The sequence below is a fragment of the Rhinatrema bivittatum genome, chromosome 9, assembly GCF_901001135.1.
Source record: "Rhinatrema bivittatum chromosome 9, aRhiBiv1.1, whole genome shotgun sequence".
NCBI classification, from domain to species: Eukaryota; Metazoa; Chordata; class Amphibia; order Gymnophiona; family Rhinatrematidae; genus Rhinatrema; species Rhinatrema bivittatum.
In genome coordinates this window covers 60937942-60960956 of record NC_042623.1, presented here as the reverse complement: position 1 = coordinate 60960956, position 23015 = coordinate 60937942, and the positions used below count along the sequence as shown (strand labels likewise).

At 47.0% G+C, this 23015-nt stretch overlaps 1 protein-coding gene across 1 annotated transcript in view; it reads right to left on the bottom strand.

Annotated features, from left to right (window-relative positions):
- KIF21A (kinesin family member 21A) overlaps positions 1–23015 on the bottom strand; it is a 443437-nt gene that overhangs the window by 35862 nt on the left and 384560 nt on the right. Inside the window, 2 exon segments of the mRNA XM_029617139.1 lie at positions 680–844; positions 12454–12634. Coding sequence (XP_029472999.1) covers positions 680–844; positions 12454–12634 — 346 coding nt within the window.

Genomic DNA, 23015 nt, shown 5'->3' with positions numbered 1-23015 from the left:
CCCCACGCTATGGAACTCCCTCCCGCCCCTCCTCAGAAATGAACCTTCTACTCAAATCTTCAAAAAACACCTCAAAACCTTGCTCTTCCTAAAAGCCTTCCCTCCAGAAACTTAGCCCCCCTTGCCCAGGCCCCCACCCCTGCTTAGAAATGAATCTTCTCCAGTCCTCCGTCAACCACCCCTGTGGTTCCCCTTGTAAAGTAACTGTATATAGTTAATCCTCAATGCCACCTTATCTCTCTTTCTATCTTCTCCAATTCACATGTTAAATGTTATTTTCAAAGTTACTTTGTAAATTAATCTTTCTAAATATTTATATAAGTTACAATGTAAAATAAGCAGCTTCTGTCTTATTTCTGTTCAGTTACATGTAAACCGATGTGATAGCTCGATCGAATGTCGGTATATAAAAACAAATAAATAAATAAATATCAACTTAAACTTTGTTAATGAAATAAAGTTTACTGTTCTACTCTGAATTGTACTCTTAACAGCATTCAATCAACCTTTAAAATAAAAATGTGTTTTTTAAAATCGGAGCATCAGATGTCTGTGTTTGTCAGAAGATCGTAAATGCAAGAAAATCTAAACTTTGACCAACAAGAGGCTCAATGGCCGGTTGAGCTGCTAGTCCATTTATAATAAAAGAAGGACTATCTGCTTTGCTATCACTGCATACCTCTTGAGGTCCCACATTCTTACTGCATTGCCAGCTGCTGCATAGAGGAACGTGCCTGTTGAATTCAGTGCAATTTGGTTGATCTGGTTCTCTCCTGCAGGAATTGTTACTGTTCTGTTTTGACTCCCAGCACAATTATCACCTGGCATCACTTGCCCTGATGACCTGAAAAATCAAAATCCAAACAACTGACATTTTTTTCACATACATACACATACATTTAAAAGTGTGTGGAAAATAAATCATTTCCAGTTTTTGTAAATCATTTTTTATATAAAAATTGTTTGCACAAAGTCTAAACGTTCTGATATCAGCAGAGATGTGAAATTCTCTGTTACTTAAATGATATATGACTGGTTTATAAAATCTGAAAAACTGGGCATGAGAAACGGAGAGGAAGGAGAACAATGCCATTACAGAAACTATTTACAGGATCACTGACTGACCACTAATATTGGTCTAGATACAAATTAATCACTTTTACAAGTATTAAGAAAAAGAGGAATAGAAGACCGGAATTCTAAATGGTAGATGAAATTTAATGTGGAAAAGTGCAAAGTGATGCACTTAGGGAAAAATTATCCCAAAAATATAGGTTCACAATGTTGGGTTCCATATTAGGAGTGACAGTCCAGGAAAAAGACCTTGTGGGTATACAATGAAATCCTCAGGTCAGTGTGATGTGGAAATTAAACAGCAAATAGAATGTTAGGAATGATCAAAAAAGGAATGGAGAAAACCTCCCATAAAATATACTTCCTCTATATCGAGTCATGGTGCGACCACACCTTCAGTACTTGTGAAATTCTGGTTGCCCCATTTCAAAGTTATAGCAGAAATAAAAAAGTTGAAGAAAAGGGCAACAAAAACGTAGTAACAGGCTGATGCGTGGATGCTGCTGCTAACCTGGTGTCGTGCCTGCAGCAGGAGAGGGGGAGGCAGAATGGTGCTTCAGTCTGGTGCACCTGACGGCATCACATTTGAGTGACTTTACGGTCAGAATGACGTCATTGTAAACCATTGTGATGGTTACTTAACTTAACGACGGTATAGAAAATTTTTTAAATAAAATAAATAAATAAATAGTCGCAAACATGCTTGGTGGCTAGGAGGGGAGGAACTGAGCAGGCTGCAGAGTGAACCAGAAGGTAGGCTAGCAGGAGGGGCTAAAGGGCCCTAAGACAGGTCACGGCATTCCCTGCATGCCCACTGGACATTTTAAAGCTATGAGGGGTGGACAAGGGGCGAGGCATGCAGTCCGGGGAGTCCAACTACAGGACACGGCTAGAGAGCAGTCTTTCTTGCTCCTGCTCACCACACTGCTTCCATTGCTACATCTGTTCCGGTGAGTTTGCTCTTCCCCCATCGGCTGACAATTCAGCATTCGTCAGTTGACTGGCAAACTTATTGGCACCTTATATTTAAAAAAAAAAAAAAAAAAAAAAAGGGGATCAACTTATCGAAGAGGGTAAGCTGTGCCTGATCCAAAAAAAAAAAAAAAAAGCAAACACGGAACAAAAGGTTCAGCCTACGTTCATAAGCAAGGCCATACGCAGCTGTCCGCAAGCAGCCCTGTACCTTCGTGAGGCAAGTGATCAATGCCTCAGGGCTCCAAATCGGTGGCCATAGCCTGTCGTTCTTCCTGGGGAAAAGGGAGGCTGCTAGTCCAGCACCACCTGTTGAGGAATCAGGAAGTGCACTGCCAACTGACTCCCCCCACGAAGGAGGAGAGCTGGTTGGGTGCAGAGGCCACTGAGGGGGTGATAGGGACAGCAGATTTGACCATGGAGGCATTGCACCCAGATGCAAGCAGTGCAGTGGGGGGAATGGGACCAGGGCCTATCGAGGAGTGTAATCCTGTGGGTGGCGACTGTGCCCCCCTCCCTCCAGCCCCAATGTTCGACTGGGTGAATGCCGGCATCTAGAGAGCATGCTTTGTCCCAGCCTGCTGTTTTTACTCTGTCGGGGAGTGAGTGGTACTTGATTGAGTGTAGTCAGCTGTAAAGCTACCCAGCGCCCCCAGCTGGCCAGCCTGGGTATCCTCAGCCCCCCGTTCTACCCCAGCCTTCCGCAACAGGGTTGGCAATTTAGGGTCATCCGGGCTTCAGCGGCATGGGCTGCCACTCAGACCCCGTGGCTGCCTCAGTGTGGGGGTCCACAATCCCTGCAAGCCACATGATGGCTGCCCTGATGCTCGCTGAGGGACCCTCAGCTATTACCCCTCAGTTCAATGGGGGACCCATTGCACCCCTCTGCAGTTCCTGCCGGTCCCTGACATGCTTGTGCCTGGCGGGGATGTCCTTCCCGACCCTGTGGTGGTCCCAGTGTCAGGATCAGCTACAGACCCCTGTTCTTAAAGCTGACTCATTATAGATGACACAGGCATTAGAGGGTGAGTCTCATGTTGATATGGCTGTTATAGGGATTGTGGAGCCTTATTTTACCCCTGCTGTTGAGGGGGGCAATGTTACTTCTGCTGTTGTCGAGGGTGGCACAAACAAACGTAGAGGCAGGAGGCATTCCTGCTGCTCCGATTCATCTGGCAGTTGGAGTTCCTCTTCGGCATCTTCATGGAGTTCATGGGGTTCCAAGTAGCAGAAGGCACAGAGGAACATCACTGCTGCAAGTGCAGAATTGCCTGCTTTGAAAACCACCAAGCAGCTGTGGCAGGGAGTACCCTGTTCTTTCTGGAGCCGCATCCGGCGCCATCAGTACGTTAATATATTTAGTCTGTTAGAGGGGTGCAGAAGGGAAAATTCCCAGAAAAGACTCAGACGGCACGAGCCTCCAGTTGGTAAAGGCAGGTAACAAGGAATATCAATAACTGGGGATATTCCTTCACTCACCTAGCATCAACAGTAGGCAGGGCAGATCCTTCTCAGCATCTAGAGATGTGGTTCTATTTGGACATGATTGTTAGCGCCCATTCCATTTACAAGGGATTTGCCTGGCTCAATTACAATGAGCGATTCAGAGAGAGAATGGACAACACTCCATGCATGTCCTGGGGCACTCATGACATTGATTAATGGCTCACCCACATGACAGCTCCCACAGTCAGCAGTATTCAGCTCACGCTACTGCCGAAGCTTGTTGGCGATTTAAAAAAGGTGGATGCTTGGCACAGGACTGCAAGTATAAACATATTTGCACCACCTGTGCAGCCAGTCACTAGAAAGGCCCCCCATCGGGAAAGGGAAATAGTGCTTTTGGAGGGCCCCAATCTAGTTAGTTAAGCTGTAAAGGATTTTAAGGATTTACCAAAATTTGATCGATGCCTCTACCTTGCGAGAAGGATTCAAGAAGGCTTTAGAATCCCATTCAAAGGCCCTTTGTCCACAGACCATTGCAAAAAACGCACCGTCTGTGTCACGGCTTGCCCAAGTGGCAAAAGAAAAGCTGGTTACTGAGCTGAGTTTGGGCAGGATACTAGAGTCATTTTCCCAGCCCCCCTTTTCCAAGATAGTCTTGTTACCCCTGGCCATGGTACCTAAGAAGGAGCCAGGTAAGTTTAGGTTGGATACACAAGGATACGCTATTACTTACTTGATAATTTCTTTTCCTTTAGTGAAGGGTAGGTCAACCCCAAAGACTGGATTATGCACCTCTGCCAGCAGTTGGAGACGGAGCAAAAGCTGACATCACGGCTATATAGTCCCGTCATCAGTCTGCCAGTATTCTCTGGAAAAGCCAAACTGTGGACAAACATGTTTAAAAAAACATTAGCGACAGGCAACCAATTCGTGTTTCTCAATCAATAGGAACAATGAACTCAGCCAAAAGAAGGAACATATCTAGCAAACTAAGAGTTAGAGAAGCCACAAAAAGCAGGAATCATATTCTGCATCATTCGCCTTAAGAAGGCTATCCACAATATCCAAATCCGGCAGCTGAGGGTTGGTCTGGGATTGACCTACCTTTCACTAAAGAAAAGGAAATTATCAGGTAAGAAGCAATTTCTCCTTCCTAAGCGTTCAGGTATGTCAATCCCAACAAGTGGGATGTACAAAAGCTAATTCCGAAAAGGCAGGAGGCTGCCAGTGGCCCAGTCAAAACTGCCCATGCAAAAGCAGCGTCCTCCCTAGCCCTAACTCCAAGCGGTAATGCTTGGAGAAAGAGTGCAAAGATGACCATGTCGCCACTCGGCAAATTTCAGCAGGTGACAACAAACGAAGCTCCACTCACAATACCGCCTGAGCCCTTGTGAAATGTGGTCTAATGTGCTTCGAGATGATAACGTCAGCAGTCACACAGGCTGCTATAATGACCTCCTTAACCCAGCAAGAAATTGTTGCCCGCGTCTCTGCTGCTCCCTGCTTACTTCACCATGGAATATACACAGGTGATTAGATTTCCAAACGATCTTATTCACCTCCAAATAGTGCAGTAAATCACACTTGACGTCCAAAGAATGCAAAAGGTAGCACAACTTCATTTCTGTCCCTGTCCAAGGCAGGCAGAGAAATGGACTTATTCAAATGAAAGTCCGACACTACTTTGGGCAAAAAGGAAGGCACAGTCCGAAGCTGAACTGCATCTGGAATAACACGGAGAAAAAACTCATAGCAGGAAGAGCCTGCAGCTCAGAGACCTGATGAGCCAAACAAATTGCTACCAGAAAAACTGTCTTCAAAGTAAGCAGCTGCAAGGAAAGAGTATGCAGTGGCTGAAAAGTCAGACCTATCAAGAACTCGAGGACCAAGTTACGATCCCACAAAGGCACTGCAAACCACAAAGGGGGACAAAGATGTTTAACTTCCCACAAGAAACAGGACACATCCGGATGGGAAGACAAAGGCCCTCCCATTGACTCTTCCCCTATAATAAGCCAGTGCCGCAACTAGAAACTTCAAGGTATTAACGGCCAAACTCTTAAGCAAGCTGTACTGTAAAAATTCCAAAATCAAAGGAATATCCACCATGAGCGGTTGAGTACTTCACTCAGAACACCAGGCCTCAAAGACCCTCCAAACTCTAATGTAAGAACATAAGAACATGCCATACTTGGTCAGACCAAGGGTCCATCAGGCCCAGTATCCTGTTTCCAACAGTGGCCAATCCAGGACATAAGAACCTGGCAAGCACCCAAAAACTAAGTCTATCCCATGCTGCTGATGCCAGTAATAGCAGAGGCCATTCCCTAAGTAAGCTAGAGAAGTAGAAAATTTCTGAGCCTGAAGAAGAGTGGAAATTACAGAAGGCGAGCCCTTTCAATGGCCAAACCATAAGACAGAACCAACCTAGATCCTTGTGTAGAATGAGCCCCTGACGTAAAGATCTGTCTAATACAGTAGACAGAGGGGACTGCCCAGCAGAAGTCTCTGGAGATCAGCGTACCATGGCCTTCGAGCCCAATGCAGAGCCACTAAAAGGACGGTGTTGGCTTAACTTCTGTACCAGCCTGACTACCAAAGGCCAAAGCGGGACCGCATACTGCAAGGCGTCATGTGGCCAATCCTGAACAAAAGCGTCTTTGCCCATCCCTTTTAGGTCTCGCCTATGACTGAAGAAGCGTGGAATTTTCGCATTGTTGAAGTTCGCCAACAGGTGTCAATCTGGTAGGCCCCAGCGGTCACCAGGAGCTGAAAGGCTTCGTCCGCCAGCTCTCATTCTCCTGGGTCCAAGCTTCTGCTGAGGAAAGTTGCTCCGATATTGTCTTTTCCAGCAACGTGAGAGGCGAAATGCTTAGATGCTGCTCTGCCCATACCATGAACGCATCTATCCCATCAGACACCTGTCGTCTCTTTGTTCTACCCTGATGATTGACGTAAACTACTGCTCTCGAATTATCAGACATTATCCGGACCACCCGAGCCTCTAGCAACTCAGCAAACTACAGGCACACCTAATGAACCGCTCATGCCTCCAGTCTGTTGATATTCCACTGCCGCTACACTGCATTCTTGTGCCCTTGCACCACCAACTCCTGACAGTGAATCTCCCAGCCCTGGAGGCATGCAACTGTCATGAGTACCAACCAATCCGGCGCCATCAGGGAAATTCCCTTCCTGAAATGGTCTGTGTGTAACCATCATTCCAACTGGGATTTAACCTCTAACGGAAGGAGCAGCCTCACCACATAATTCTGCGACTGCAGAATCCATCGGGAGAGAAAGGCACGCTGAAGAGGGTGCATATGTGCCCTCGCCCAGGGAACCACTTCTAACGTGGCAGCCATCAACCCCAGGACCTGTAGATAAGACCATAAGCTCGGACGAACAGTGTTCCACAGAGATCGAACTCGCAGCATCAACAAGTGGATCCTAGTCTCTGTCAGAAACACTCTACCCTGCCTTGTATCAAATCGAACCTCGAAATACTCAGGGTCTGAGACGGCTGTAAATTGCTCTTGACCAGATTGACCAGCCAGCCTAGTTCCACGCTATGGGAGATGTGAAGACTCTCTTCCAATGTTTTCACTCAAATCAGTCATCCAGATGGGGTGAAATAGAATGCCCTCTTTGTGAAGGGCTGCTGCTAGTACTACCGTGACCTTAGAAAAGGTTCTGGGCGCTGTGGTTAGTCCGAAAGGCAAGGCCTGAAAATGGTAATGATTATCCAGGATGGCAAATCGGAGGAAACGCTGATATTTCTGCCAGGTGGGAATATGCAGATATGCCTCCGTCAGATCCAGAGACATGAGGTACTTCCCTGCTTGAACTGCTATTATGATAGAACGCACAGTTTCTATCCTGAAATGTGTGACTCATAGATGTCGGTTGATGGCCTTGAGATCCAGTATGGGCTGAAACGAACCTTCCCTTCTTGGGTACGACAAAATAAATGGAGTATTGGTCCATATTTTGCTGTGATTCGGGAACAGGGATCACCAGTTTCAGCATCAACAGCTGTTGTAATGTCGCTTCCATTTCTACCCTCCTTCTGAAGGGAGTTGCATGGAGAGGCCATGAAGACATTTGGAGGATTGTGAAGAAATTCTAGAGCATAGCAGTTCTGAACCACTTCGAGAACCCATTGAGCCAAAGTAATCTGGACCCACCTGTGATAAAACTGGGATTGACGATCGCCTATCTCCCGCACCACCAGTTGATCCCGCAAACCTTCACTGGGAAGACCGAGGGGCTCCGCCTCCGGAGACTGTATCCTTTCAAGGACCTCGGGGGCTGAAAGGACTGAAATCTGTGGAAGGGATGGGATTTCTGGGAAGAACTTCCCCTATAAGGCTGAGAACGCTAGTAGTCTTGAAAGCGGTCACATGCCTGAGAAGTCCGGGAAACTGGCTTACCTTCTGGCAAACTTGGGACCTGGGTCTCTCCCCATTTACTTGCCATTTTTTCCAATTCACTGCCAACCAAGAGCAAGCCTTTGAATGGCAGCTTAGTCAGAATGGACTTTGAAATAGTATCCTCAGACCAGTTGCACAGCCACAGCTTTCACTTGGCCACAATAACTGAAGCAGCTGTTCTAGTGGCTGTGCATACCAAGTCACAGCCTGCATCAAACAAGAATGTGGCCTCAAGTTCTACCATAGCCCTAGATCAGACCCAATGCCATCAGACTCTTGACAAAGCCACAAGGTAGCACGAGGTACCAAGGCACAACAAGAAGCAATTTGCAAGTTCATTGTCACTGCGTTAAAGGCTTGCTTCAGGATAATCTCAATCCTTCTATCCTAAACATCCTTCAAAGCCACACCTCCCTCTATCGGGATGTGGTACATTTTGTGACAGAACACACCAACATATCCACATTAGGAAAATGCAACTGCTCTCTGGCTTGCGCATCCAAGGGATATAAACCCGCTAAGATGTGTCCTCCTTTAAAGGATGCTTCTGGTGCATTCCATTCCAGATCAATCAACTCCTGGATTGCATCAAAGAGGGGAAAGAAACAAGAAGCCTTGTGCAGGGTGACCAAAATATGATTCTTTTTCTGCGTCCCCCAAGAAGTCAGGCCCAGCCACCCCGAGGGTTTTCAGGGTCTGAGATATCAGATCTGGCAACTCATCTCTCTGAAAGAAATGTAGAAGAGTTCTACATGGCTCCAAATTAAGAGGGAATATCCCCCTCCTCACCAGGAGAGTCCCCACTAATCATCATCAGTATCATCCTGATCCACCTGCATGTGCTACTGCGCTCAACCATGGAGCCCGGTGGGGGAGCACAGAGTGCCTGGACCTACCTTAGTAGGAAGTGCCGCTTCAGCAGAATAGCCCTGTAAAAATGTCTGCAATCCCTGGAAAATTTCCACCCAGGAAAAGGATGCCGGGTCTATTCTAAGCCCCAAAGGTCCGAACCTGACAACCTGCGTGCCAGTATCCCATGAGAACTCGTCCCACGGACCAATCAGAGGAGAAGACACCCCTGTAGTGTCTCCCTTGGCCTCAAACTCCTCAGATCAAGGAGATGGACCATCGTCAGCAAAATCGGAAGGAAGCAAAACTCCGAGCATCCAGGCAGCTTCTACACAGGCTTAAAGAAAACGCCAGCTGAATGGCTCTAAAATGGCAGGCAGCACAGATAGATAGGCACATAGGTTTCTTTGCTGCGGGCACCATGCTATAAGCGCACAGTCAATGAAGGTTTGCACCTAGCTTTCCTGCATGTACAAGTGGCCTAATATGTATGCATACAAGCCCACGCCCAAACTGAACTCCCAGGAGCAATGCCTAAACTGGGCACACAAGATGTGCATGCAGAAGAAAGAATGCCCAACTGCACACACAAACAAGAATGGGCACCCACCCTGACATGGAAACGTGCACCAATGGTCTGAAGCAAAAAAGTGCACAAAAGTACCCTACGGCCTACCATGCCCCCAAAATGGGGGAAGCCTGAAAGTGGGGCCTAGCCAAACGGCTGCTCAACCCACTGTGCCTGCACTCTGTCCTCACTTCACATAACTTCCCAGAGTCGTGAGGACAGCCAAATGCCGAGGAAACAGATCCCAGCTGCAGAGAGGGGGGGAGGGGGGGGGGGCTAAAGCCTTCACTGCCAAGTCATCTCGTCCTGAAAGTGCTAATTAGAATTTAGGTCCATGCCAATCAAGCTTACCGGACTGAGGCACTCTACTAAGAGAGGGACTACATGGTATCTCCTCAGGAGGCAAGCAGTGCTACATAGACATCTCCTTTACAACTTCTATCTTCCTTTCTTCTTTGTTTTTTTCTTTTACTCACAGGCAATCACCCCGAAGGGAAATACATGTCCACCATCTGCAGGAGACTGAGAATAATGGCGGGCTGATGTCAGGATGGGACTATATAGCAGTGACATCAAATTTTGCTTCGTCTCCATCTGCTAGCAGAGGTGCATAACCCACTCGTTTGGACTGACCTATATGAACGCTTAAGAACCTCTCTTTCCCGGCCAAGTCATCTCGTCCTGAAAGTGCTAATTAGAATTTAGGTCCATGCCAATCAAGCTTACCGGACTGAGGCACTCTACTAAGAGAGGGACTACATGGTATCTCCTCAGGAGGCAAGCAGTGCTACATAGACATCTCCTTTACAACTTCTATCTTCCTTTCTTCTTTGTTTTTTTCTTTTACTCACAGGCAATCACCCCGAAGGGAAATACATGTCCACCATCTGCAGGAGACTGAGAATAATGGCGGGCTGATGTCAGGATGGGACTATATAGCAGTGACATCAAATTTTGCTTCGTCTCCATCTGCTAGCAGAGGTGCATAACCCACTCGTTTGGACTGACCTATATGAACGCTTAAGAACCTCTCTTTCCCGGCGGGTCGGGCAGTCAATGACTTCATGCCACATGAAGGAGTACCTCATTGGCATGCACTATTTCAAGTGCTTACTTTGAGGCCTTCAGCACCTTTCTGCACTGGGAGCTGTCCTGGTGCATTACCTAGACACCTCCAACCAGGGTCCTTACATTCCTCAGCATTGAGTTGGACTTCACCAAAATGGTATCCAGATTCCTGGCCGACAAGATCTGGGAAGCTGTCAGCACTGATTCGCAGCTCTCGCCAGTCTCACTAGGTGACCCTTCCATTTGCGCAATCCCAGTCCCACTCGCCAGTCTCACTAGGTGACCCTTGCATTTGCGCAATCCCTCATCAGGAGCCTGGTGTTTGCATGCAGGGTTATTCCTATAGAGTGAGTGTTTTTGCGCAGGAAAAGGCACCATTGGCTTAGGGTCAAACGTGCTACGCGAGAACCTGGGGATTTGGGAGCTATTCTTGCCAATTTCAATGGTTCTGTGGTATGGTGTGGCTGCCCCCCCACCCCACCCAGTGTCTAGCTCTGACAGAACTTTTTTCAGATGCCTCAGGTGGTGTGGGGTTTGGCCTATATTGGCAGGGTTCCTGGTGTTCCAAGACATGGCTGGACAGCTGGACACGGTCAGGAATAACATCTAATATCACCTTCCTTGAGTTGTTCCCGGTGGTGGTAGCAATCCACATATGGGGCCAGTGGATGTCTAACCGAAGGATGATATTCTGATGTGATAACCTTGCCATCGTACAGATCGGCTGTTGCTATCACTGCATCCCACTCACCCTCCCAGGCCTAAAGCCTTTCACAACTGGATAGTTAGATTTTATTGTGAGTTGCCTTATATTGGAATTCTACTGTTTTCACGTAGCAGCTGGGGCGGGGTTACCTGAGCTGGGGGGGGGGGGCACGGTTTTCCAAGCAGAGGCAGTGAATTGTATGTTTGTTATGCCACTTTATGATCTGCTGGGAGCCGTCTACTATTAGGGCCGATTAACCCTAGTAAGGCGGCAGACCGGATTCCCCCGTCATTTGGACAGTCACTTTGCTTGTGTGGAAATACCCACGAGGAACACATCTCAGAGGGACAGGGCTTTACTTGCCTGTAGTTGGCCTGGGTCCTGAGGCAATGCACTGCTTGCCACAAGAGCACTTTGTAGGATACCTCTGTTATAGCTTGGCTACTTAGGTCTTTACTGTACATCTTTTACATGCATTAAAGCTGCAGCCAATTTTACACCAGTACATAGTCAGTCTCTTTGCTGTGTGGACTGTCAGTGTGTGTGCTACAGTTGCCACCCCTCCTCGTGACAAGCTGGTTGTGGCTACCCGGGTTAAAACGATAAAAGAGGTGGAATGGTTTTCCTACAATGAGAGGCTATATATGTTAGGGCTCTTCAGCTTGGAAGAAAGATGGCTGAGAGGGGTCATGACAGTTTATAAAATCATGAGTGGGGTGGAACCAGTAAATAAAGCATTTTATTTACTATTTCAAATAATACTAAAACAAGGGGACACTCGAAGAAACTAACAACCAGCAAATTTAAAGCAAACTGTATAAAGTACTTTTTCATTCACGAAACAAGCTATAGAATCTGCTTCCAGAGGACATGATCAAGGTGACTAGTTTAGCAGGGTTTAAAGGATATTTGAACAAGCTCTGGGATGAAAAATGCATAAAACATTAGCAGCCAGGTAAACAGGAGCAAGACACTGCTAACCTGGGTGTGAGCAATAAGAAATAGATCTACTTTTTGGGATCTTCCAAGTATTTTTTAACCCAGACTGGCCACTGTTGAGACAAGATGATGGGCTTGATGGACCTTGATCTAAAACAGCATGAAATTTCTTAAGTTTGGGGGGGGGGGGGGGGGGAGTGTTTTGCAAAATATACAGCTGGAAAGATGCTACCTGAAATGTTACAGGGCACTTTATATTTTAATAAACATTTTAAGGTTTCTAATTTAAATACTTTGTATTGCATGCCATACATCCTGCTTTAACTGACTGAATACAATTTTGTTTGCAACTGAAAATAGCTGAGCTTTTGCTCCTTCTTAATATGAAAATCACTTACGTTAAAGTTCGAAGACACTTGGCAGAATCTCTGATATCCCACACCTTAATATAAGATGTCGACACAGTAAAGACCAGGCTAGTATAGTTGCAGTACTTTACGGATACCACATTGTTGGGATGGCCACCCAGAGACATGATTTCTTGTCCTGTTACAAGATTCCATACTTTGCAAGTACGATCTGGAAAAAAAAAAGTATTAACAACCTTTGGCACAATTTCCACGACAGAGAAATATATTTCTTGTTTTTTTGTGGTGGTAACTAGGCAACCTACTCCTAGTTGGTGCTTGCTATGGAAAAGGTCCATGCTGGCTTCCCTTTTGGGCACTCATTTATTATACCTTAAATGAAAGGGAACAATTCGGGAGCCAGAACTGGCCCAGCAATACCCTTTTGAAGGTTTACATAAAAACCACCAGTGAGGAGCAGATGAGTCAAGCATGCTTTAAGAAGAAGAATGTCATTCTTTCTTAAATATGGCTCTTTTTGGGAGCTTCCTTTTTTTTTAAGCCAAAGGCTATTTGCAGAGCACTCTGTATGTTCTTTCCTCTATGATTCTTTTTCACCTCCTTGATCAAGTTAAGAAATCTCAATAACCAATTGTGATTGAAAAAGCTGGTAGTTGTCCTCAAGCTGCTCTAACAAGTCATGTGGTCTCACTGCTAGAGAAATATAAGCTTGCTTCCTCTTGCCCAGAAACTGTGAGCATGTGAAGCTTGAGAACCTTAAAATATCAACGTACAATGTTGCGAACTGATCGCTTTAGAGAGTCCTGTTTTCACTTGCTGAGAAATTATTGTTCTATTCTACTACAACTAAAATTCAAATCCATGTCCTGATCATCTCTTGCCTTGACAATTATAAATGGCTTCTTTGGCCTCCCAACTCCTTCATTGCTCTGTGCAACCCTTAAAGAAAGCAGCAAGGGTTTTTTCATTCCCAAAAATATCTGCATCTGATTAGCTCCTGCTCAAATCTATACTCTTATCTTCACTTCCACTTCTGCACTAAATTTAAGTTTTTTCTTCTGTCCTTCAAGGCACCGTGGTCCTCTGCTTCTCTCATTTTAGCCTTCAATTCTCATTGCATCCTCTCCCTCATTTTACACAGGTCTCCTTTTAAACCCCCCTCTGTCTCCATGCCTTTGCCCTTACTGTTTGTTGCTTTTATCCCTCAAACTACTGCCACTAGGCCCATTAGTGTAAACAGACCCAGACCTGAGCAGTAGCTCAGAGGTAGTATCTGAATGGAGTGGTGCGCTTCGCATAATACAAAGAGGAAAGCTTTGTGCTACAGTAGCAGAAAAATGTTGCTTCTGTTAGAGATAAGTACAGCAAAGACATAGGTATTTGTGGAAACAAAGGAATTGTTCGTTAGGAAAAAGCATAAAGGGCTGGGCTAATAAGCAAGGTCTGATTAGGTGCTTTTTTTGTTGGCCAGAAGCAGCTCTTCTGGCTGCGGTATGGGAGGTGATGACGTGTTACTTCTAGGAGAGGAAGACTGTGGCTGGTTTTTTTATGCTTGTCCACAGAGAAATAATCATAAACCTTACTAGCTAGCAAGAGAGAAAGTTTGTTGGCTCATATCTGGGAACTCTCCAGATTTGTCCCAGAGACTCCAGAATTTTGAAGGCATTGCCAGGTCTCCAGGCCAACACCAGAAAATACAGGTGCAGCAGAAAAATGCCTGTGCAGGCCCTGGAAAAGGAAATAATTTGGGCTCATACAGGCAAGAGGCGAAGCAGCGGCCACACAGATGGGCGGGAAGAGCCTCGTCAGCCTGGGCTGGTGGAAGATGCAAAGGCAGTGAAAGGAGTAATTGTTGCCTTATTGCGGGACCAAAGAAGAAAGCTGCTGAAGTTGGTGGGTTTAAGGCAGGAGAGAAAATGAGTGGGCATGAGTCTGTGTATATGTGAGAGTACAACTGGGCATATGTGAGAGAATGAGCATGTGAGTGAGAGTGGGTGTGGACGTGTTACATGAAAGTTTGAGAGTGAACATTGATTGTGTATGAGAGAGAAGAAAGTTTGTGCGCAAACTGTCTGCTTCCACCCCCTCCCCCCTGCTAATCGATGAAAATCTCAGAATGACTCAACATCAAAAGTTCCTAGATATGGCTGGCCCAGTGGCTCTGGGGCAGTGTTATGTGCTACCATGCAAAGGAAGCTTTCCTCAATTCCCGCAGGACTCTGTTCTCCAGGATAGCCAAGGGTAGGGATGCAGCAGAGGCAGTGTTCATAGGGCCTAGAGGGGAGGATAGCCTTGGCAATCATTCCATTGCGACAACTAATGTCCACTGAGTAACCATGATTATACATTCCACGATAACATGACCACTGTCTGAGGACTGTCTTCACGATGGCTGGTTTAAAGGGAAGCAGAGCCATATAAACTAGGATAAAATACCCTAGATGGTTAGTGGCGAAAGAAAGCTCATAGTGCTGGTTTCCAGCCTTGGTTCTTATTGACCTGGAAGAATAAAGGAAAAACACACTACAGAAATATGCAATTACGTATGTAATTAATAAGCATGCACATAATCATGCAAAATCACGTAATTCCCTGATGATGGAGAGGAGCATGCAAGCCACAGAGATGCAGAGCCAGGCACCATGGAAGCCAGAGGTGAAGACACAGGTAGGCCTTGCAGTATGACTTACCCAATTCCCAAACCAGATAGGGCCAAAAGAGAAGGCACATCAGCGTTCCAGTCGCATGCCCAAAAGCAAGAGGAAGCATCTGCAACAAGCATACGGCTGGCGGAACAGGAGGCGGAAGAAGCAGTATTGCTAGGCTCAGAGTTCTGCAGCTAAATGCCCCCCCCCCCCCACCGTGAGTCTCCATGCAGCTTCTCCAACGCTGACACTGTTCGATCCCTCCCACACAGTCCAATGATTTTCTGCTTGAGTCACATGAGACTCTGTAGGTACACAGCCCCACTGTTCAAACCAAAGATCATTGAATGGTTCTGAAGGAGGTGCAGAGAGCAACACTGATTACTGCCACTGAAACCAAGAAGGGGAAAGTAAGGGAGGAAATAATGGTCCAAACCTTAAGAGGGGAGGGGGAAGAAAGGTGTTTAAGGGGATGAGGAGAGAGGAGATGCCTGATGGAGAATGAGTGGGGAAAAGGAGAAAAGAGGTCTTGATTGGGGAGGAGATGGAGAGGGGAAAGAGGGGTGGAGTGGAGCCTGATGAGAGTAGAGAGGGGAAGAGGAGTACCTGATGAAAATGGCAGGAGTGGAGAGGGAAAGTGAGAGAAGCACCTGATAGAAAAGGGGGATGGAGAGGGGGGAAAAAGGTAGAAGCAGGGGGAAGGGTGTCTGATGGCAGGGAGGAGGGATGCCTGATGGGGAAGGTGGCTGGAGAGAAGAGGTGGAGAATAGTGGGGAGTGGAGTGGGAGAAAACAAGAGTGGATGCCTCTTGTCACATGGAGGGGATCGGTCCATGCTGAAGGAGGAAGATGAAGAAGGGTGGAAGGGGGTGCTTGATGGAAAAGGGGATAGGAGGGGAGAGAGTAGTGCCTTATGGGGAAGAGGAATGTAATCTAGTGGTTAGAGCAGTGGGCTGAATACCAAAGAAACCAGGGTTCAAATCCTGCTGCCGATTCTTGTGATCTTGGGCAAGTCAGTTTACCCTCCTCTGCCTCAGATACAAACTTACCAGGTCATTTATCATTTTGTGCTAGGGTCTTAACACATGCGATAATGGCCTAATACATGCAATAAATACCACAATGCAATTGCATATGCAAATATACAATTGAGAATGCAAGTGGGAGGCGAGTTTGAAGAGTAAACGCAAAAGAGGGTCTTCTACTGCTTTCAGCAGCCGATTAACACACAGTAACACATGATTTAACGACAGAAATAGCTACACCTATTTTTTTGGTGGAATGGGAGAAACAAGTTTTTATCGCGCACGTTCAGCCAATACTGCAGTTCACGGTTATTACCGCATGCGATATTTTTGGGTCTTACAGCAAACACCTACCAGGCCTTCCTGGGCCAATAGAAACTGCTGTCCCACCTGGCCTGCCTTCCTAGATCCATATACTTGTGGCAACTGTACTTATGAGGGGATACTGGATGCTTGAGGGGGATCACAACAGACAACCAGAAGAAGAGGAAGAAGACAACGACAAACAACATCCAGAACAGGAAAGGGAATATCCCACCCCTCCTCAGGAAGTCCCACCACCTGAACGTGAGCCACTGGCCGCGCAGGGAGAATGTTAGGGCCACGATAGCATTTACCGTGCAGGCGGCCATGGCACAGGAGATACAGGGAGCACATCCTCCCTTCATGAACCTCTTTGCTGGGCATGCCAGAAGATTATGTGGTAAGCAGGTATCGCCTTACCTCTTGGGCTATCATGGAATTATATGATGAAATCAGAGGGGATCTGGATACAGATACAGAACAGTCTCACGCTATACCTGGCCTCACCAAACCATTGGCCACCCTGCATTTCCTGGCATCTGGCTCCTTCCAAACAACAGTAGAGGTAAGTTGAGGGAATGTCCCAAAGCATTTTTTCCTGCTATCTGGGCCAGGTTATTACAGCTGTAGGTGACCACCTTGATCGCTACATAGGTATTCCCTCAGGTCATGCAGCACTTTTGAATTTCAAGAGAACCTTTTTTTTTTTTATTTTTTATTTTTATCAAGAGAACCTTTTATGCCATAGCACAACTTCCAAATGTTGTGGGAGCTATCAACTGCACTCATATAGCCATCATTCCACCACGTAACAGGAAGGAGATCTACCGCAACTGAAAACTCTTCCACTCCAGCAACGTGCAAGTGATCTGTGACGCATGACTGTGCATCCTCGACGACATGGCCAGGAAACTGGGATCTGCGCACGATTCCTTTATATTTAGGCAATCGGTCCTTTTTGAAGATTTTGAGGACGGCCTCTATGGTGATAGTTGGCTTGCAGGTAAGACACATACTTCTTTTGCTAATTTCTCTCTGGCTTTGTGTTTCCATCAACCTGCAGGGGATGGGGGGGGGGGGGGGGGTAACAGCCTTGATAACCTGCTTGTACTGTTAAGGTGTAGCTGTCAGAGCGCAGGAGTGTGCCTCTCTCTCCACATGCTGGAGAGGCCTACTAAAGTTGTGTGGTCACACAATGTACCTGCCACCAAACTCTGTGAGTAGGCAGCCACTATACACTTTCAAAGGCTTCACTTAAAACATTTGTCCTTTCCAAGCCTCAAACTTCCAGCAGTAGAAATGTTTGCTTACTCACATTCTTTAGTTCTCCCAGATCCCGTGTGGCCGGTTAGTCATCGGTGAGGATCTCAACTACGGTTTGTCTTGACCATGGCACAGGTAAAACAAAAGCTGCGGCATGCACATTATTTGGACTAGCATATTCACTGTGTCAGGTCAGAACAATGTATATCTGGGGAGGACATACAACAAGCAGTCTGGGACTTGCACTATCATCCCAGGGGCCTGAAGCTTTTCTGCTAGGACATGTGTGGCAGCTGTGAGGTACAGCTCCATAGTTTGATGACTGCTACAAAGTGGTATAATTTGCTTCTTTATGAGTGACAGGCACACAGTTGGGAGGAACCCTACATGCAGTTTTCCATTCGGGAAGAGCTGACACAGAATACACAAGTCCTATACTGTTCATATGCTGTCAACAAATAAAGTGGCCTGGACTTAGGGTAGGAAAACAATATTTGAAGAGCCCAGCTAACATTGACGTAACCTTACGCTGTCTTATAACATGCTGTGGCTTGCCATTCATATGTCCAACTAAGGGTGGGTGAATGATACAGCCATTGTGTTTATCACAGGAGATTCGGCATATGGTTGCTGGACCCGACTTCTCATCCCCATTGCTATTCCTAACACGCTGGCTGAGATGAGATATGAGGTCTTATGTTCAACTCGCTGTGTCACTGAACGCACCTTTGGAGTTCTCAAAAGTAGATTTGAGCTTTAATGCATGCATAACTCAAGAGTAGCGAATATAGTGCTGCTATGCTATATATTCTATAATCTCGCCCTACGTCAGTCTACCAATAGAGATTCTTCAGGACTTACCCCAAGATCCACCATGTCCACCCGCAGAAAGCGAGGACACCATGCTGAGTGGCAGCCAGCTCCACCAAAGCCTGATAGAACACCACTTTGCCTGTTAGCAATCAACTACCCCTTCCCCTACATGTAAAAGAGCTGAGCAGAGTATTTGCATCAGCTCTCCTCTTGACAATCTTTCTTTTACTCAAGCTTCCTCTGTGTGGCGCCCTGTGTGAAGAAACCATGTTGGCCTAGTTAGAATTCATCTTGACAATGCTGCAAATGACTATACTAGAAAAAGTGTATGCCAAGTAAAGGGAAAAACAAATACATGCATCTGGCCAAAGGTTTTCAGAATGATTGTGACTGTAAAGAGTCAGGTCTCTACACAGTGTTCGTGTAGGCCTGTCAACATACTGTATATACCTTGCCCTAGCTTGCTGCATTTGGCTGGCTGGGCCTAGGCTTTGGACAGTACTAGACCTCATGTGGTGGACATAGTGGCATAGCTATCAACGCTGGTGCAAGGATATTCAGCCACCCTAGGCGGTGACGTCAACCTACCACATGATCCTTTGTCTCCAGCGATCTCGCGGAGAGAGATGGATGGTGCGGGCACCGCGCAATGCCTTCATATCGACTGCGGCTCTCGCGGCACCTTGCCCAATTCTGGCACCATAGGCGGCCATCTAGTTTGCCTAATGCCTCTTGCCGGTCCTGATAGCTATGCTGGGACTCCAGCAGGGCCTGGAAAATGGAGGCCACCAGCTCTAGAAACCATGTCAAGCCTAGGTAGCTGAGAAACATTAAAGCACAGTGTCAATCTACAGGTTGACTCTAAAATATATCATTCTCATAGCAGACATTTAACAGGCTCATTCTATAGTGAACATCCGTGTCCTTTGACAATATGCACCTGTACATGGGATGCCTTGAGTCACAAGGGCCTGTAAAGACACTGTTGCCAGCACTACACCTCAGAGTGCTCATCTAACTGGCATGCAGTAACAGGCTTTCCTAAAGTGCATGTCAAGGATAGTGTCATTCCCACGATGCTCACAGGAGTTTGCAAGCCAGCATATCTGTGAGGATTTGGGTGCAACCATACACACATGCACCGGCCTCCAGCTACCTAGGCTACATGTCAACTATCATGTCTAGGCGGTGAGCGCCCTGTCTGTTGGGATGTCATGTTGCTAATGTTAACTTCTCAAGGAGCCTAGACAAGGATGCGGTTTGGACTGGGTGAAGGCAGGACATGGAATCAGATGGTGGCATACTTTTATCTGTATTATAAAGTCAAGTCCCAATTGTCAAGATCACAGTATGGTTTTGAAAGACTGTAATATCACACAACTGTCTCCTAACCAAAGCTTCCCCTAATTGAACCCATCGCTAAAATATGTTTGAAGCTATTTGCCCAGCATGAGAAGTCTCCGGTAGCCTTTGCAGCCCAGGCACGTTTGCAATTGTATATTTTTCAGATTTTATTTTAGTTGTCTATTACACTATGACTCTTTACTTTTAATTCCTTTAATTTTATTTTCATTTTATTAAGGATTTTATGTAAAGTATGTTTATTAATTAAGGATTTTATATTGTAATTTATTTTAGGTTTATTGTTGTAACCCCGTACACTTAAGATTATATCTACAGATTGACGGTATAAAAAAAGCTATAAATAAAAAGATGTGACAGTGCTGCATGGCTCTTGGGCTGTACAGCTGAGGGCTAGTCATCTTGTGCTGCTGTATTTAATGCTGACATGCATTAGTTGCGATAGCTACTATCTATTACAGTCCTTATGCTTTCTGTGGGCACCCTTAAAGCACATAGGCATCGGATTCCTCGGGTGAGCTGCATGCAGAAAGGACAGAGGCCAGGGTGATGAAGGCACAATCAGATGGTTTAGAGAAGAGGCCCTTGTTGGCCCACATGACAGACCAAACTTGTGGCCCCCTTGGAGGAGTAGCTGTTCTATAGGCTGTCTCTCATGTGGTGTTTGTCACTGTAACTTTTTGTACTGAGCAAGGCAGGTGTGTTGAAAGACTGTCAATCATCAGCTCAGTGTATAGCATCCTGGCTCAAAAAGGTGTAGTCGGCTGGGACCCCAGGAAATGATAAACTGCTTATATGTTAAACCAGCCACAGTGCAGAATGTATAGGCCTACTGCTCCCAGAGGTCTCATGTGGTTACCCTGGTGGCTTATGCACTTTCTGTGTTGGTCTCTTGCAAGTCATGCATTTAGTGCCACCAGAGGCCTTGATGGGACCATGTCAGTACCTGAGACAAAGTACATACCATAAATGCCTCGGATAGATTTGTGTCTGGCATGCCAGTGTTGATAGGGGTCTATGCCGAGTAATGACCGATTACCTCATTAGCTCCACCTGGATATTTCCTGCACAATGGGCCAGGAATTTGGGCCAGATTTGACCCTTCAATGCCTTGGAGGTTCTGGATGCACGTTTTCCAAAAAGGAAGGGGTAATGCTCTAGGACACCAATAATAATCATCTCATTGTCCTCGATGCTGAACTTGAGAGCCCTCAGCCGAGGGCGTCCTGCTGCCTGGTTACTAGAATGGGGTGCCACTTCCCCTTCCAGAGAGGTGTCCTCCCTTTCTTCATTCTCATGCCCACTCCCATCTCCCCTTGCTTCCCCCCCCCCCCCCCCCCCCCCCATCCCTGGCCTGCAAACTCCTTTCCCCTCTGTCCTCTCTCTCTATCCCTAGCCTGCCGTCCTCCTCCCTCCGTCCTTGCCTGCCTATCCCCTTCCCTCTCCTGCCTCCTCCAATCCCTTCCCTCCCACCTGTCTCTTCTCTTGGCCCTGTCCCTACTCCTTCCCCTAGCACTCCTGCCTTCGTCCTCCCTCCTCCTCTACTTCCTCCTCCCCCTTCTCTCTTCATGCCTCTCCTCTCCTCTCTCCTGCCTCTCACGCTTCATCCTCCCCTCCTCACACCTCCTCACTCCTCCACCGAAAAAGACCAACAGACAAACAAAAACTTTCACACACATAATATGAAAAAGGAGACCAAGGGAAAGGTTAATATTTATAACAATAAACAAGACAACTCACTCAGTAATCATACAAAAAGCTCCAAATTTCCCTGTATGTACCCGGATCAGCCCAGACTCCTGGGTTTTGCCTCCCCTCCTGGATCTCCTCAAGGTGGATGCTGCCGTGTCAGCGGTGACGAAAAAGACCACCATTCCAGTGACAGAGGCCATGGCCTTGAAGGACTTGCAGGACCGCAAGATGGAAGTGCAACTCAAGAAAATATTTGAAGTGTCGGCTCTAGGAATCCGGGCTGCCATGTGCAGCAGTTTTGCACAGTGGGCCAGTCTCCGCTGGGTGCAGGACTTGCACTTGACTGTGACTCTTTCGGGCGCTCAGGCGCAGCAGGCCAGTCGGACGATGGTCTCGGCGGTCACAGCCCGCCGACTTCTGTGGCTGCGGAATTGGTTGGCGGATGTTTCCTCTAAAGCGCACTTGGGTTCTCTGCCCTTCAAGGGGAGACTGCTTTTCGGACAGCAATTGGAGGATATGATAAAGTCACTGGGGGAGAACAAGGTCCATAAGCTGCCAGAGGACAGGCCCAGGACGAGAGGCTCCTTTCCTCAGTGGGCGAGATTTTGGGGGAATTGACGTTTTCGATCCTTGCAGTCCGCCAGTTCATCCTTTTGCCAAGGGCAAGGTCGCCAAAACTCAAGGAATCAGTCCTTTCGGGGCCGGCGGCCCTCCAGGGAAGGAGCGCTCCAGGCTCATGACGGTCCCAAGTCCACACAATGAAGCGAGGCCGGTTCACTCCTCGGTTCCAAGAATAGAGGGGGTGCCATTGTGTCAGTTCCCACAGGAGAGCTCAGGCGAGGGCATTACTCCATCTACTTCATAGTGCCGAAAAATGAGGGCACTTTTCGCCCCATTCTTGACTTGAAAAGAGTCAATCGGATGCTAAAGGTGCCTCGTTTTCTGATGGAAACTCTGCACTCCGTGATAGCATCCATGCACAGGGGAGAGTTTCTGGCGTCATTTGACCTGACGGAAGCTTACTTGCACATACCCATCCATCCAGATCATCAGAAGTATCTACGGTTCGCGATCCTCGGCCAACATTTCCAATTTTGCGCCCTGCCATTCGGCCTGACGATGGCACCCAGGGTATTCACTAAGGTGATGGTGGTAGTGGCAGCGGCTCTGAGAAAGGAAGGCATACTGGTGCATCCCTACCTGGACGATTGGCTAATTCGAGCAAAGTCGGAAGATCTTTGCAGAGCAGCAGTCCAGAGGGTAATACAGAGGCTGACCTCGTTAGGTTGGGTGGTCAACTCCGAGAAGAGTCATCTAGTTCCTTCCCAGTCTCTGGAACTTTTGGGCACCCGGTTCGATACAGTCTTGGGCAAGGTGTTTCTTACCAAAGAGAGACTATCCAAACTTGTCGCTCAGGTGAAATCCTAGAGATCCATGCTGCAGCCCAGGGCCTGGGATTATTTGCAGGTTCTGGGGTCGATGGCTTCCAC